The sequence below is a fragment of the Mastigoproctus giganteus genome, chromosome 7 (assembly GCF_048544385.1).
Source record: "Mastigoproctus giganteus isolate SK-2022 chromosome 7, ASM4854438v1, whole genome shotgun sequence".
In the NCBI taxonomy this organism is placed as follows: Eukaryota; Metazoa; Arthropoda; class Arachnida; order Uropygi; family Thelyphonidae; genus Mastigoproctus; species Mastigoproctus giganteus.
In genome coordinates this window covers 232,317,413-232,330,263 of record NC_143581.1, presented here as the reverse complement: position 1 = coordinate 232,330,263, position 12,851 = coordinate 232,317,413, and the positions used below count along the sequence as shown (strand labels likewise).

The following is a 12,851-nucleotide window of genomic DNA, read 5'->3' as shown; positions in this document are numbered from 1 at the left end:
GATATAGGGCTAATAAAGATACTCGTTTATCTGATGATATGGTTCAAAATAACTCTTGTTTGTTGCTGCAACAACCAATATTGTCACGATGTGCGGAGGGATGCGATGTATCAAATGAAAGGGACGCGATTGCTAAGGGAAACAGTTGAATAACATCGAGGGATGTGTCGGGGTAGTAAACTAAAGGCAAGTAAGAACTCTGAGGTTGATGGGATATATTAAGTAATTGTGAAAGAGGCAGAGAGAAAGAGGGAGCATGGAACGTTAAGATTAATTACGAGGGCATCATACGGCACAATTACGGAGGAAGTGAGGAAGCGTGCACTAGAAGCACGTTTAGATAGAAAATCTGTTGGATTTTGAAAGTAACGTGTATCCTTCAGAAATCCATTTCTGAAGGATACACAACTTGGTTAGCTACGTATTTTGACACAGTTATTCATGAATTGGATGTAGGAAACATTGTTTATTTAGATTTTAGTAAAACATTTGTTTCAGTCTCCCAGGAGAGGTTATGATCAGACAGTTGTGATTAATGGCTATTCTTCATATTGGTCGAACGTTAGAATTGGTCAGATCTTGGACCGCTGCTGTTTAGGCCTTCTTCAACTGTGCTGTTTAAGTGTGTAGGCATTCGGCATGTACTGGCCCTATGATTGAATGAGCACTTTTTGTGTTCCAAGTTTGTTTGTCACTTTGAGAATTGCTGATTGGAAATTAATTACTTTAGGCTCTTTTGTAGATAGAAATTCGCATCTATCTACACATTCGGTTTTGTTGATTGATTTGAAGAATTCCTAGAAGTATAATTTCGTTTTAAAAAATCAGAAGAATATAGTCAGTTTATCTGAATCTCAGACCAGCACGGCCTTTATGTTGTGAAGCATTAAGCCACGTGTGGTTGTGAAGTTACGTGCTTAGTGGTGAAGCTGTCTTAAGTTTTAACCTCTCACGGTCGAAGTATTTCGCACAGATTCAGTCACGTGATTCAAGCTTTAATCCAATAAAGAACAAAGAGCAAAAACATGAGAATCGCTGACGTAAATCACACGACTGTCCAATTTCGGGCTCGCACTGCTAACAGTTTTTTCAAGGGTCCTTAAGGGAGGGGGGGGGGCGACCAAAATAGTCCGGGCGTGCAAATCAAATGTTCGGCCGCGTGCTGAGGGATAGGGAGTACTGGGTCTTGTTCAGCATGGGATAACTGTACACCACGGGCTGCGAGAAGGCCTTCAAGTTGAGGGGGAAGTAATGGGGAACGGGCTGCACCAGCTGCCGAGATGAACTATACACTGGCTTCTGCGTCTCTGACAGCGTTCCAGCCGTGTCATAGGGCAACTCTGTCGTTTTGGAGCACGCACTTTGGAAAGAAAAGTCTCTCATTCGCGAATCACTCGTGGACAGAGGAGGGTAGGGGAGGGCGGAGTGCTGCACATGGAACGACGAGCGGGAACTGAAGGCTTGCCGATGCTCACCAGGTGTCGCTCTGGCCTGCAGAGGAAGGTGAAAGGCAGATCCCTCTGTGGTACCTGCAAGAGAATCAAAACACCAGCTTAGTGCATCTCCTTGAAAAACAATTCCTCTCCCCCTTCCCACATACACCAACTAACCCCTTATACCAGCAAACATTGGCTATTCGCCATCAGTGATAATGAATAATCATTCGCATTTATTATCGCTGAAAAGTTATAAAATGGGAAGAGTCCACTCGTGAAATGAATTCATTTGGGTACTCTCATCTGGATCAGTCCATAATGCTCCTGACGCATACGGGCTGACTAACACTAGAAATAGTGTTCCCCTTATATCCTAAAAGGAAGAACTTTCAGCCATGTTCTCTGTTGAATTCGATGCTCCATATGTAAAGTGCGTTTATTGTCAAGCGGCACCTGGGGTTCCCCCATCTCCGCGTTGCTTACATTGTGGGTGTACCAGTTCGCTGGAAATGCCAGAGATTTAAAAGTGTATGGACATTGTATAAGTGTAGTGTCGTGTACTGTTGTTCATCTGGTCGTTTAGCCGCTGGACCCCTGCTGAGGTTCAACGTTTCTCCACTTTCGCTTCGTGGAGGCAGACCCAGAAACCCAGTAATTTGTACTCTGGCAGGTTCTGTCACCTAGTTTCCTGAGATTTCGGTGGCTAGGGGCCTAATAATAATAATAATAAAAAAAAAAAGATCGCTGGAATTTGGTTAGGCCGAAAGATAAGCAGTTCGAATTTCAGCATTTAAATTTTTGATGTGTGGGGCGTCCGCTGATGGTTTAGACAGAGTAGGCGGGGAAAGACTGGAAGGAAAACACAGAAATATGGGAGCAATAGAGAAGACACCCCCAGGGAAGTCAGTGGGGCAGATCCATGGGCCACCAGAAGGGGAAGGGGGGGGGGGAAGACGGAAAAAGGTCCAGATCGCCAGGTGGCGTGTTGGCAGCAGGGCGCTATGGGATCATGGATAGAGCTAGTGAAATGGGGAAGGGGGTATTTCTGCACTCAAATTAAGCTCCAAATGATAGAAAGGGAGTGGACCCAACTGAGGTTAGAATGTGGATGATTGTGATAGTTTTGGAGGAAATAAAATTTCCGAAACACGATACGCCGAACAACCAAAACTCTGAGAAGGCCAAAAGACCGAAATGATCAAAATTCTGGCACGTCAAAAGGCCGACACTGGCAAAACTCTGGCAGTTCAAATACCAGTTGGTCATATCGACCAGTCGCATTGTTGTGTGTGTGTGTGCTATTAGCGTAGGGTACAAATTTTTAACGAAAGCTATTTTCCAACTTATGTAGAAAGGCACACTGCGAGTGGAAATCATGAAGAAAACTTGCCATTCTTCAATTTTCCTCTACACAGAAGAGAATTGTTGCCATACAATTCTAACAAAGCATTCAAATACAATCAGCCCTTCACGCTAATTTTTATATAAAGGAAAGGACTTACTTTATCAACTATTAAGTAGCTAACAAACGTGATAGAGGATTTAATAAAACATTCAATCAGTAATATATTCACTTGGGTTTAGCTAATGGAGTGACGCAAACAAAAACAAGAAAACTCTGAGTGTAAAACTTTTTCATAACGACTAACTGGCGTTATAATCTTTTATAAGCCGTTGATGTTTCGAATTTTGATTGTCAATAATTTCGACTACACCCCTTAGTAAAAGGGCTTTCCAATAAGTGGGAGGAAGATGCATTATCCTCTTAGAAAACGCTAGTGGTGAAGGAGAAGGGGCCGTGATGCTGGTCGACGAAGTCATTTCGGTGCAAGTAGATAGCGGCACAAAAATGCATTTTATTCTGGACTTTTCATTCCAGTTTATTACACTCCACGGATCATCAACGATATTTCTTGCACTCACACGCTCTGTCGTCATGTTTCCGCCGTTAACGCCATAGTAGTTTGTCGACTCTGTTACAATCTCTCTCTCTCTCTCTGTTTACGCTTTATGTACTGGCAAATTATTACTAGGTTATTATTAAATGACTACAACATTTAAGATCCATCGCATTACATCGTGCTTCTACACTCGTCCTCAATCTCCTTCACTGCGTAGACAGGATGCAGCTGTCAAAACTACGGATGTCTGTTTGCTAGCCTTATGAAACCGATTCCACGTTTTCCACTTCCCCATATATTATCATATGAAGTCGAAAAACACTCATTTCACAACAAGCCATTGCTGTGAATCGTATCATATATTCCATTATGTCACTTAATTCCACGCACTGCATTCAGTTTAGTACAAAAACACATTCGGATGCTTCTGGATAATCTCTAATACATAGCACGGAAATGCGTGTATATATATCTCCCTCCATGGTAAGTAAAATGCAGAGAGAGAGAGAGAGAGAGAGAGAGAGAGAGAGAGAGAGAGAGAGAGAGAGAGAGAGAGAGAGAGAGAGAGAGAGAGAGAGAGAGACGGCTGCTAGCCGTGATTCTGATTGCAATAAAGAAATAAGAAGTCCATCTCATTTCTTGAAAGACCAAATTAAAAAGAAACTTCGAGTCCTCCTTTTTTTAGAAAGATGTAGAAGCAATTGTAGCGATTATCTTTTTCTCTTGTCCCACAACGCATTCAAAACGCGTCTTTGGTTTCTATTTCCACTGTGCATTACATACACGAATAGGTCTTTTGAAAACAATTTTTCCTCAGACGAATGGTTTAAACAAAGGCTTCCGACCACCACCACCACCTAGTTACATTAATGCTTTTTCTTTTTCTTTCGCAATCTAATGCAAATTTTTTTGTCATTTTTTAGCCGCTGCACGATTCCCGATTTCGTCAGTGTTTTTCTCACGATTCTCAATTTTTCCGTGGCAATAAAAGAATGCTATCCCTTTGATTCATTTAACAAATTATTTTTACATTTTACAAAATCCTCGTATAAGATGCCTCAAAGATTTTTAATGTCATGTTCTTGTGAAAAAATTGAATTTGACTTTTGTAAGAACTAAACTTGATATAAATTTGAAAAGTGCACAAAATTACATATCTACCTACCAATAATAAGTTACGCTAACACATATAATAAATAATACCACCGCATTCAGTGTCATAAGAATAAATAAATCTATAAGTTAGTGCATTTAAATCATTTCTGTACATAGCCAACTACATAAGTAGTCATAAATTGGCATCATTAAATATATCTCATATTGTGAATACCTTCATAACGAGTGGCCATGATATTGCACTACCTCAAATAAGTAACGCTTCGCCATAGGAGACGACTGATGCTTATTCTCAGCAGATACCATCACCCATACGGCACCGTTTCGGAGCTTATTGGCTCCTCATCAGTGGGTGGGCAGGTACCCTGATGTTGCAATGGTGACAACCCATAATATGAGATACACTTAATCATGCCAATTTTTTTTGGCCTCTGTCAGAAAGCTCAGGCAACCCTGATGGAGACCAGCTAGAGAATAATGGGCAGCTCGGCTACCTTCTAGAGGTGTGTGCGTGCGGGCAACGTGGGGTCCCACGAGGGGTCTGCGGCCAAATGCCAGGATATACAACAGAACCCAACACAATACTACACATTCAACCTTTTTTCTGGCATTTACAGTAGTTCTGTATTTCTTCACGGCGCAGATGTGAGAATTTAAGAGGTAAAGTGCCTAGAGAGAGAGAGAGGGGAAGGATATTCGTGCAACTCTGCAGAGTCAATGACATCTTTTATTTGCTGTACTTCTCTTGGAACAGCTTCTTTAGCAAAGGAAGAAAAAGCTTTTGTTCGGCTCTTGCTTACCCCTTCACCCATTTCGTAAAGATCTCTTAAAATTCTATCCTCATTCAGCAAGCACTCTTGCCTTCTCGGATTCATTGCAATCGCATTCACAGGAGACAGCGAACGTAAAGCTTTTCGGCTGTTCCAAATTGAAACATTTGATTGAAATATGTTCCCGAGTTCTGAATTCTTTTTTTTTTTTTTTTTTTTTTTTTTTTTTTTTTGTGGTGGAAAACACACTTCGCGCAGGCTGTGTGCGATGTAAGTGGGCATCAGAGGTCCCCGGGAGATCAATATTTGCTCTATCTTAATGGGAGCTTCTTGTGAATCACCAGACCAGCTCCTTTTCCACACACACGACCATAGACAAGCAGAAATATGACAAACCATGAAAGATGTTCGTTGCATCCAGCAGGGATTTCTAAGCTTCTCTTCGAGGTGTTTTCGTTTCTCTGCAAATATTTCCTACTTTCGAATTCCTTCCTTCCTTCCCTTTCGGAAATCAGAGGAAAGAAATGTTTAAGAGAATGAAGGGCCAATGAGTAGCCTCACTATTTCTCTCAGAGATGGAGAGTCAGTATTGAATGCCCTCTCTCTATCTGTGCGGGATCGAGATATACGCCATTGAGTTGATTTTCCCCTTAAAAGGTTAGAAAGGTGCTTTCGAACGACAAAAACAACCGTCGAGCACATAAGGATTTCTATTAATATTTTGGCAAGGCACCGTAAGTACGTGTATTCAATTAGAGTTTAATCTCCTCGTCTCAACTATTGAACTCGACTGCTTCATTATCCAGATGATTGCTAACGCTGAACAATGCGTTCCAATGTGGGCGGCAGAAAAGAATAACAATAATCATTTTGTTTTGGGAAATACAAAGACATCGAGCGGTAATGACCCCCCTGATGACAGTTCAGTACAGAGGGACAAATTAAATTAAGCTAAGCGCGCATTCCATAAGGGAGAGCGCCTACAAGTAACGTCTCATTGAAATGAAAGTTACAACGGGGTTGGTAATGGAAAATACACATTAAGGCCTCTAACGATGGCAAACAGAACGAACGATTCGCATCACCTGCACCCGCCGATGCTGGGAGAAAGTAGGGCCCATTTAGTCTAATTTGAATCCACAGCGACACGAAGCAGAAACCTAATTCTGGTCCTGAACCATTTCTGTTCTTCAATCTACAGCGTCATTGACCATCCACTTTGAGATGTCTCCCGGAAAACGTCCCCGGGGATTAATTCAGTCATCTTGAAGTTATTCGCCATCATCCGATCCCATCCCGCCTGCAAGTCTTGATACAAACAGATGACAACGTGTCTCGCGTCTCGGCGAATAACGGCAGTACCAAACCAGCTGGGCTCTCCTCTCTTCAGCGAGGTCCATCTAGCAGATCAGCTGAGTATGACAGTATTTGCTAGCCCATCGCTCGCGTGCATCATCTGTCATTGCCATCATCCCCGATCGTAAAAAAAACCAATAAATTCTAAAGCAATGACGCAAAGGAAGGAAATAAGAGCGGAGAATTGGTTTCGATCCACTCGAAAACAATTTTGCAAAGAGCACAGCGCACTTCATTGTTATTAAATAATCGCGAAATATGTAGGAATAAAGTAATTTCGCCATCGGGGATTAATGTGTTGTGTCTGGAGATACATTTGAGAAAGAAAAGAACGAAAATTAAGAATGTGATCCGATTTGCTCACCTTGGCTTGTTTTCGCTGGCACATCTCCGTAGAACCGCAATCGAGAGGTCCTTAATGGCTGAGACTGGATCTTGCATACGCTGCAGCTGCAAGAATGTAGTTTGCTCTCGTGCTGGTCATCTTTCGGTTCTTCTGTGGAAGAAAGAAAGGAGTGAGTCAATAGGCTATGATTGGGAGGGAAGTGTAAGGCGAAAGAGTTTACTCTGTGAACGATGACTTACTCGGTTGTGAAATGTCCTGAGACTTTAGGCACTTGATCACGCTTTGCAGTCCCTCCTTCACCGGCACGTGGGATAAGGATCCCACACTGACGATTGCCTCAGCGCCACCTGGTGAGACACTACTGTTACCCAGTCTACTGTACAACGGACCCAGCTTGGTGAGCGGTGTTGTTGCCATGGTGACTGGAAACACTCTTCGAGCTATTTGTTCGTGGCCCCAGATTTTCCAAAATTCTTTGATTGCAGGGTCGATCCCGGGACTCTGAAAGATTAAAATTAGAGCTAGTGGCGATTAAAGAAACTCTCTGCATATGAGTAGCTATTTAGTGAGACAAACACATTTGTTCAGATGGGAAAAAAGACCTGGAACGTTTTTGCACTCGCTGCAATTAAGACAGCGCCTTCAGGCTTTCTTGTGGCCTGCGCGAAAATTACCGAAACACGTTCCAGCTCTTTGTTCTCTCCGATGTTAGCAACAGTTCCTCTATCTCCTGCGGCGACAAGACAGCGACACCTGTCCCTGCGGTATTTGCATCACACGTGGTCTAGGTTCGTAATTTTTTTTTTTCTACTTTTTTTTTTTTCGTGCTCTTCATGCCGGAACTTCTCGCGTGCTGTGAAGTGCCACTCCAATCATGTCCTCATTACAGACTCATTAAAAGTGGGCATCTTGTCGCCTCTCACAGCTTCTGATGACATCCGCTTCACTTAAACTAGGAGGCAGTACCATCACACCAGATAATGCAGCAACGGGGAAACTTATCAGCGATTTGCTCAATGTCACTTTGAAACAGTAAAGGAAGAAGCGCACAAACCGTTATCAGTAATCCCACCTTGCCGCCAATAACATTCATAGAAAGGGCCTGTAACACGATATCGACAATGAGATGCGGTAAATAAGTCAAGGACGGTACCAAAATTGGTTCCGGAAGCTTGCTTTATTTATGTAGATTTATATAAGCGATAACTGAGTATTAAGACAACCCGCACAAACCTAAAGGCATAGATATTGTACCTTGTTATATTTTTATAGATTGAAAAATGTTATTTTAAAGCCTAAAGCACCCTATTCTTTCAGACTGAGGAGAATGGAGTTCAGGCTGGAGAGAAAGGTAAAATATTTTATCGTGAATATACCCAAATTGCACTTTATGGGGGGCAGTTTGATGGTGCATAAGCTACTTTGGCTATAATGCCTCGCACTTTTCAGATAACAATTTGATCACGAAAAAATCTTCGAAAGCTTCATCAAGATAAGTGTATTCGGATGATAATTGGAATCATCTGAATACACTTATGGCTAAGGGTTTGCTTGCTTCCTTTAGTACCTCTTTTAATATAAGTGGATAGATCCCATCCACCCAGGCGTCTTTGTTTATTACGAAAATTATCAGAAACTGGCAGTCTAAACAGAAAGAAAGGAAATTAAGTGGACTTCCACGAATATCTTCTGCAGCGCAGGACAGATTTCTGGTCCGTCTGTGTCCGAAACAGAAGGTCCTCATTGACAGAACACAAAACAGCATGGGAGGAGGATACAGGGTTGCTGAAGACAAGTACTGCTACGGTATTAATGTGTTTTCTCATCGGGATTAGTAGAAAGTCGTCAAAGAAAAAAAGCCAAAAGAAAAAAAGAAAACGAAAGCCCAGCATTTAAGTGGGCAAAAGAGCATGCTAGTTTGTTTGAGGATCAATGGAAATGCATTATTTTCTCTGATTAATCAAAATTTAACTCGCACAATTCGGACGGCCAGCAAATTATTAGACGAAGAGGAAGATAAGAATTTCATCCTGACTATATCGTCTCCTCAGAGAAACATTCTATATTTCACTCAGAGGGGATGGTCGTCTTGAATTTTTGAAGGGGTTCAGTGAATGCTGAGGCGTACAAGTACGTTCTTGAGACGAAATTACTTGCACAATTAGGGATCACTAGCAGGATGCCAAATGTATTTTTCGTGACGAATTTGCTTCATGTCAGAGCCAAAACCGTAAGAACTACTTCATAAAATTAGCGAGAGTTTTAAATTTATGAAACGTCCACTCTTGCTTAAACAAAGTAATTTATTTCGCTTTCTTTACTGTCCACAGGTGCAAAAATGGTTGAAGAATAAATTAATTCGCGCAACAACATTTCCAGACTTCAATCCAGCTGAAAATTATGGAAACAGAATGGGTGTTTCCGTAATGCAAAAGAAACCAAAACTCTTAGAGAGCCGCAGGAGACTTTAATCCGTGTTTGATACCAGATTTCCTCAAGAATTCAGAGACTTATCCAATCGATGCTGGGCCAACGAACTATTAGTGCGCATTTTGTTGTGATTTTGGTGATATAGCTACCTGTCATCCTAGTATGAGCAAACTAATGAAAAAAACAAAACTGCTTTCATAAAAGTTTTGTTATTGTACGAAGCATAAGTAACGTGTTGTTATTTTGGAGAAAATTACTAATTTCATTGAACATTTTACCCATAAGGCATAAAAGTAAATTTTTCTGCAATTAATGCGTATTATTATTACTTATTGCCTACGTAGCAGAGTGGTCAAGAGCGGGAGTGCAGTAGCACACGCTCTTTGAGTATACCGGAGTTCGAGCACCTGACTGCTAAATAAGGTCCATCTCCAAATCCGCACTGGACCAGAGTGGCAGATTATGGTCCATTTCCCTCAACATGAATCGCTGAGATGGCTTCCATCATGCAGTGGATTGATAAAAGGCTGCTGATTACCTTACCTTTCACTCTTACTATTATTACTTATTTATGTTGTTTCGGCTATTTATAAAAGATTAGCCGCTAGTATAAGGAGAAGCAACCTAAAAAATGAGATGAGGGGGATGCAATTTATTCGAGCACTACCATAAGTTTGTTAGAAACATCGCGAGCAGAAAGAGAAGCCGTTGATTTCCCTTTCTGCGCATTCGTCCCTGAAGACGTAGCCTTTCTGATTTATTAGGACATCAACCGAAATGAGTGCGCCCAATGGCAGTCTGGTAAGTGATTACGTCTCGATGTCATTTCCTATAGTTTTTGGAAGGTAGTGCGTTTCGGATCGGAAGACCTTTGCGTAAATACGCGAAGCTGTTATCGGGCGAGCGTGTGACTCCATGGCGGTTTCCCCTGTGAACTTGCTGACGATATTTCGATATAACGGAAGTCGTCAGCAGCGCGATATTAATCGCGCGTATCCGGATGAGTGCACTGCCGTCACGCATTGTTGCCTGTTAATCGGGCAATTCGCCCAGTGAACGCCGATCAGTGTGTGTTGTGGCTCCAAAAGACAGCTGCCGCCTAAATAAGACGTTTTTCTCTCTATTAGTCGCGTTGCGTCGCAAAGACGATTAATCGCGAGTGCACCCGCTTAGATAAAATAAAAATAATAAAAAAAAAAAAAACGCTCGTCCCCCCCTCCCCCACATGCGAACACCACGGCACGCGGCACTTTGTTTAATTGAGTTTTCCGTTGCAGTTCTCATCGGAAATAAATTATTGAAGTGTAATTGGTGTTACCGAAAGCACATATGAAATAATGGCTGACGCTGGAGGGAACGAGTGAAATTATTTATTAAAAGTAGATTGGCTCGGGGACTTATAATTACGACCAGTAACGTTTCTCGCAGCCGGAACGAAGTGAAAGGAAAACGGCGAAACGCTCTCCGAAAGAAGAAACCTCTCCACCCTAAAGAGATCTTTCACTCCAGGGACCAAGAAACAAACACTTATAATGACTTCTCAGGGACGCTAAATGGGGGTTAGAGGGGGATTTTCAATCTGATGGTGATCTGAAGACGACGATTCATCGTGCTTGCATAATTAGGAGAAAACTTTCTTTGGAGATGGCACCCCTGCAATCACGTTGGCGAAAATCTGGCACGTGTAAAAAAGAAAAACATAGTAATGCGATAAAATAAATTTTCCGTTTATATTGTAGGACAGCCACATTGGAATTCGTCTTCACAAGACAAAGAGAATACAAGAACATCGCAGTATTTATCACTAACGTTGGTTTTAACCACATTCAACTCGAACAAATGTTCTAACGTACCTTTGCGTTTGACCACGCGGCCATTATGTGTGTAGACATCAACACGCGTTGTGAAAAGAAGTTCCGAATCATTAATTATTCTGCTGTAAAATTCTTCTGGTCATCTGCGTGAGGATTCAGTACTGTGTTAGATAAATAAATAATAATAATAAGAAGATTATTCTTTATTAATTTATTGTGACCTTAGATGCAAAAGAATCTCCTATTTCAAGACATTTTCCACGCTGATATTTGAGCGCTGTTTGCGCGATACGAAAAAGAATCCAGAGTGCAGACACTGGAAAATTCATAAGGAGGGGAAGGTTTTACTTCGTAAGCAGATCTAGTCTTCATTCGAGTGGAAATCCCCTTCCTTCTGTTGCTCCGACTCGGTGAAAGCCCCATGTGCACGCGAGAGAGAGAGAGAGGCGAACCTGTTTCATCGGTTTCCATGGCTACGCCCTTGACCAGCCTCCCTCACAATATGTTTCTTAGAGAACAGAAAGTTGTCGAACGTCTTCTAGTCAATATCTGCAACCAGATGTACGCAGATGAACCGAGCATCAGGCACGACTGAGCATAGCATCCTCTCCCTTGACTACACGTTCTCACGTTTCAGTGCCAATCTTCTCCATTGATTCTCTAGTGGCCAAATGGCCGCGTTACAGATTTCTTCGCCAGGTAATTTGAGTTGCGTGCCGCTTGTGGATCGGAGTAGCGCGTCACCAAGTCAGAATAATGGCATTAAACACCCCGATGTTAATGGCTTGCCTCGGGCACTTAGACCGCCTGCTCTGATGGCTTCTATCCCGTCACGGTCGTTCTCGCCGACTGCGCTAGTCTGTGTCTCGTGCATTAATCGGCATCAATTACTGGAGCATTGGCTCACGCTGAACGATACCGCGCTCCGTTTGGTGACATTAACTCCCGCACGCGCACTGTCGACATCACACGACGGTGCAGGTGTAAAAAGGTGATTTAAAAAATCGCCTTTGTGGAAATGAATACATTTATCCGCCGCTACGTGTTTGAAAAAGTCCATAACGAGTTCCTCGAAATGAACGAAAGTGAGAATACAAGTAGCTGCAAACAAATATTCGCGCGAGGTGATGGGGGTTATTCATTAAAAATAGGGCGCCGATTTTGAAAAAAAAAAAAAGGAACTATTTTGGTAAAAAGAAAAAAGTGTGGGAACTATTAAGATCAAATATCTCGGATGGAGTTGAGCCCCCCCCCCCCCTTTGCTGTCATCAAGTCTGGTTCTGGAATATCTGCGCATTAGCACTAATTACATCGTCATTCTCGACCCTTGATCGCAACATCCCCATTTTTATCTTCGCGGTTCGGCTTGTTAACGTCAACTGCGATAATATCGTTTGCCGTTATCTTCACTCGTGACATCCTCCCTGGCGGTGACGTGCACTTTTCGAAATTGGAACGCATCCCTGAACGCTCGCGTTCTTCTTTATGCTGAAACGCTCGGTTCGAAATAGGCGGGAAAAGCCGTCACTCGCAGATGTTTGATTCCAACGTGACCACAACAAACCGGGCTGTTTCTGAGCTGCGAATCCAAAGTTATTTCGAGGACACCACATTCGAATTGTGCTCCACTTAAACATTCCTCCTCTCCCAACCCCTTGGCACTTAAGATAAGCGCTTAAGAT

The 12,851-nt window shown here is 42.4% G+C and overlaps 1 protein-coding gene across 1 annotated transcript in view; it reads right to left on the bottom strand.

The window, feature by feature from the left end:
- Nucleotides 1-1,091: 1,091 nt before the first annotated feature.
- Nucleotides 1,092-12,851, bottom strand: part of LOC150083770 (uncharacterized) — a 71,874-nt gene continuing 60,114 nt past the window's right edge. The window contains exons 9-11 of the mRNA XM_090378598.1: nucleotides 7,165-7,426; nucleotides 6,944-7,075; nucleotides 1,092-1,529 (exon numbers count right to left, since the gene is read on the bottom strand). Of these exons, the coding sequence (XP_090234724.1) occupies nucleotides 1,144-1,529; nucleotides 6,944-7,075; nucleotides 7,165-7,426 (780 nt within the window). The 3' untranslated portion in view covers nucleotides 1,092-1,143. The remainder of the gene's footprint in view (nucleotides 1,530-6,943; nucleotides 7,076-7,164; nucleotides 7,427-12,851) is intronic.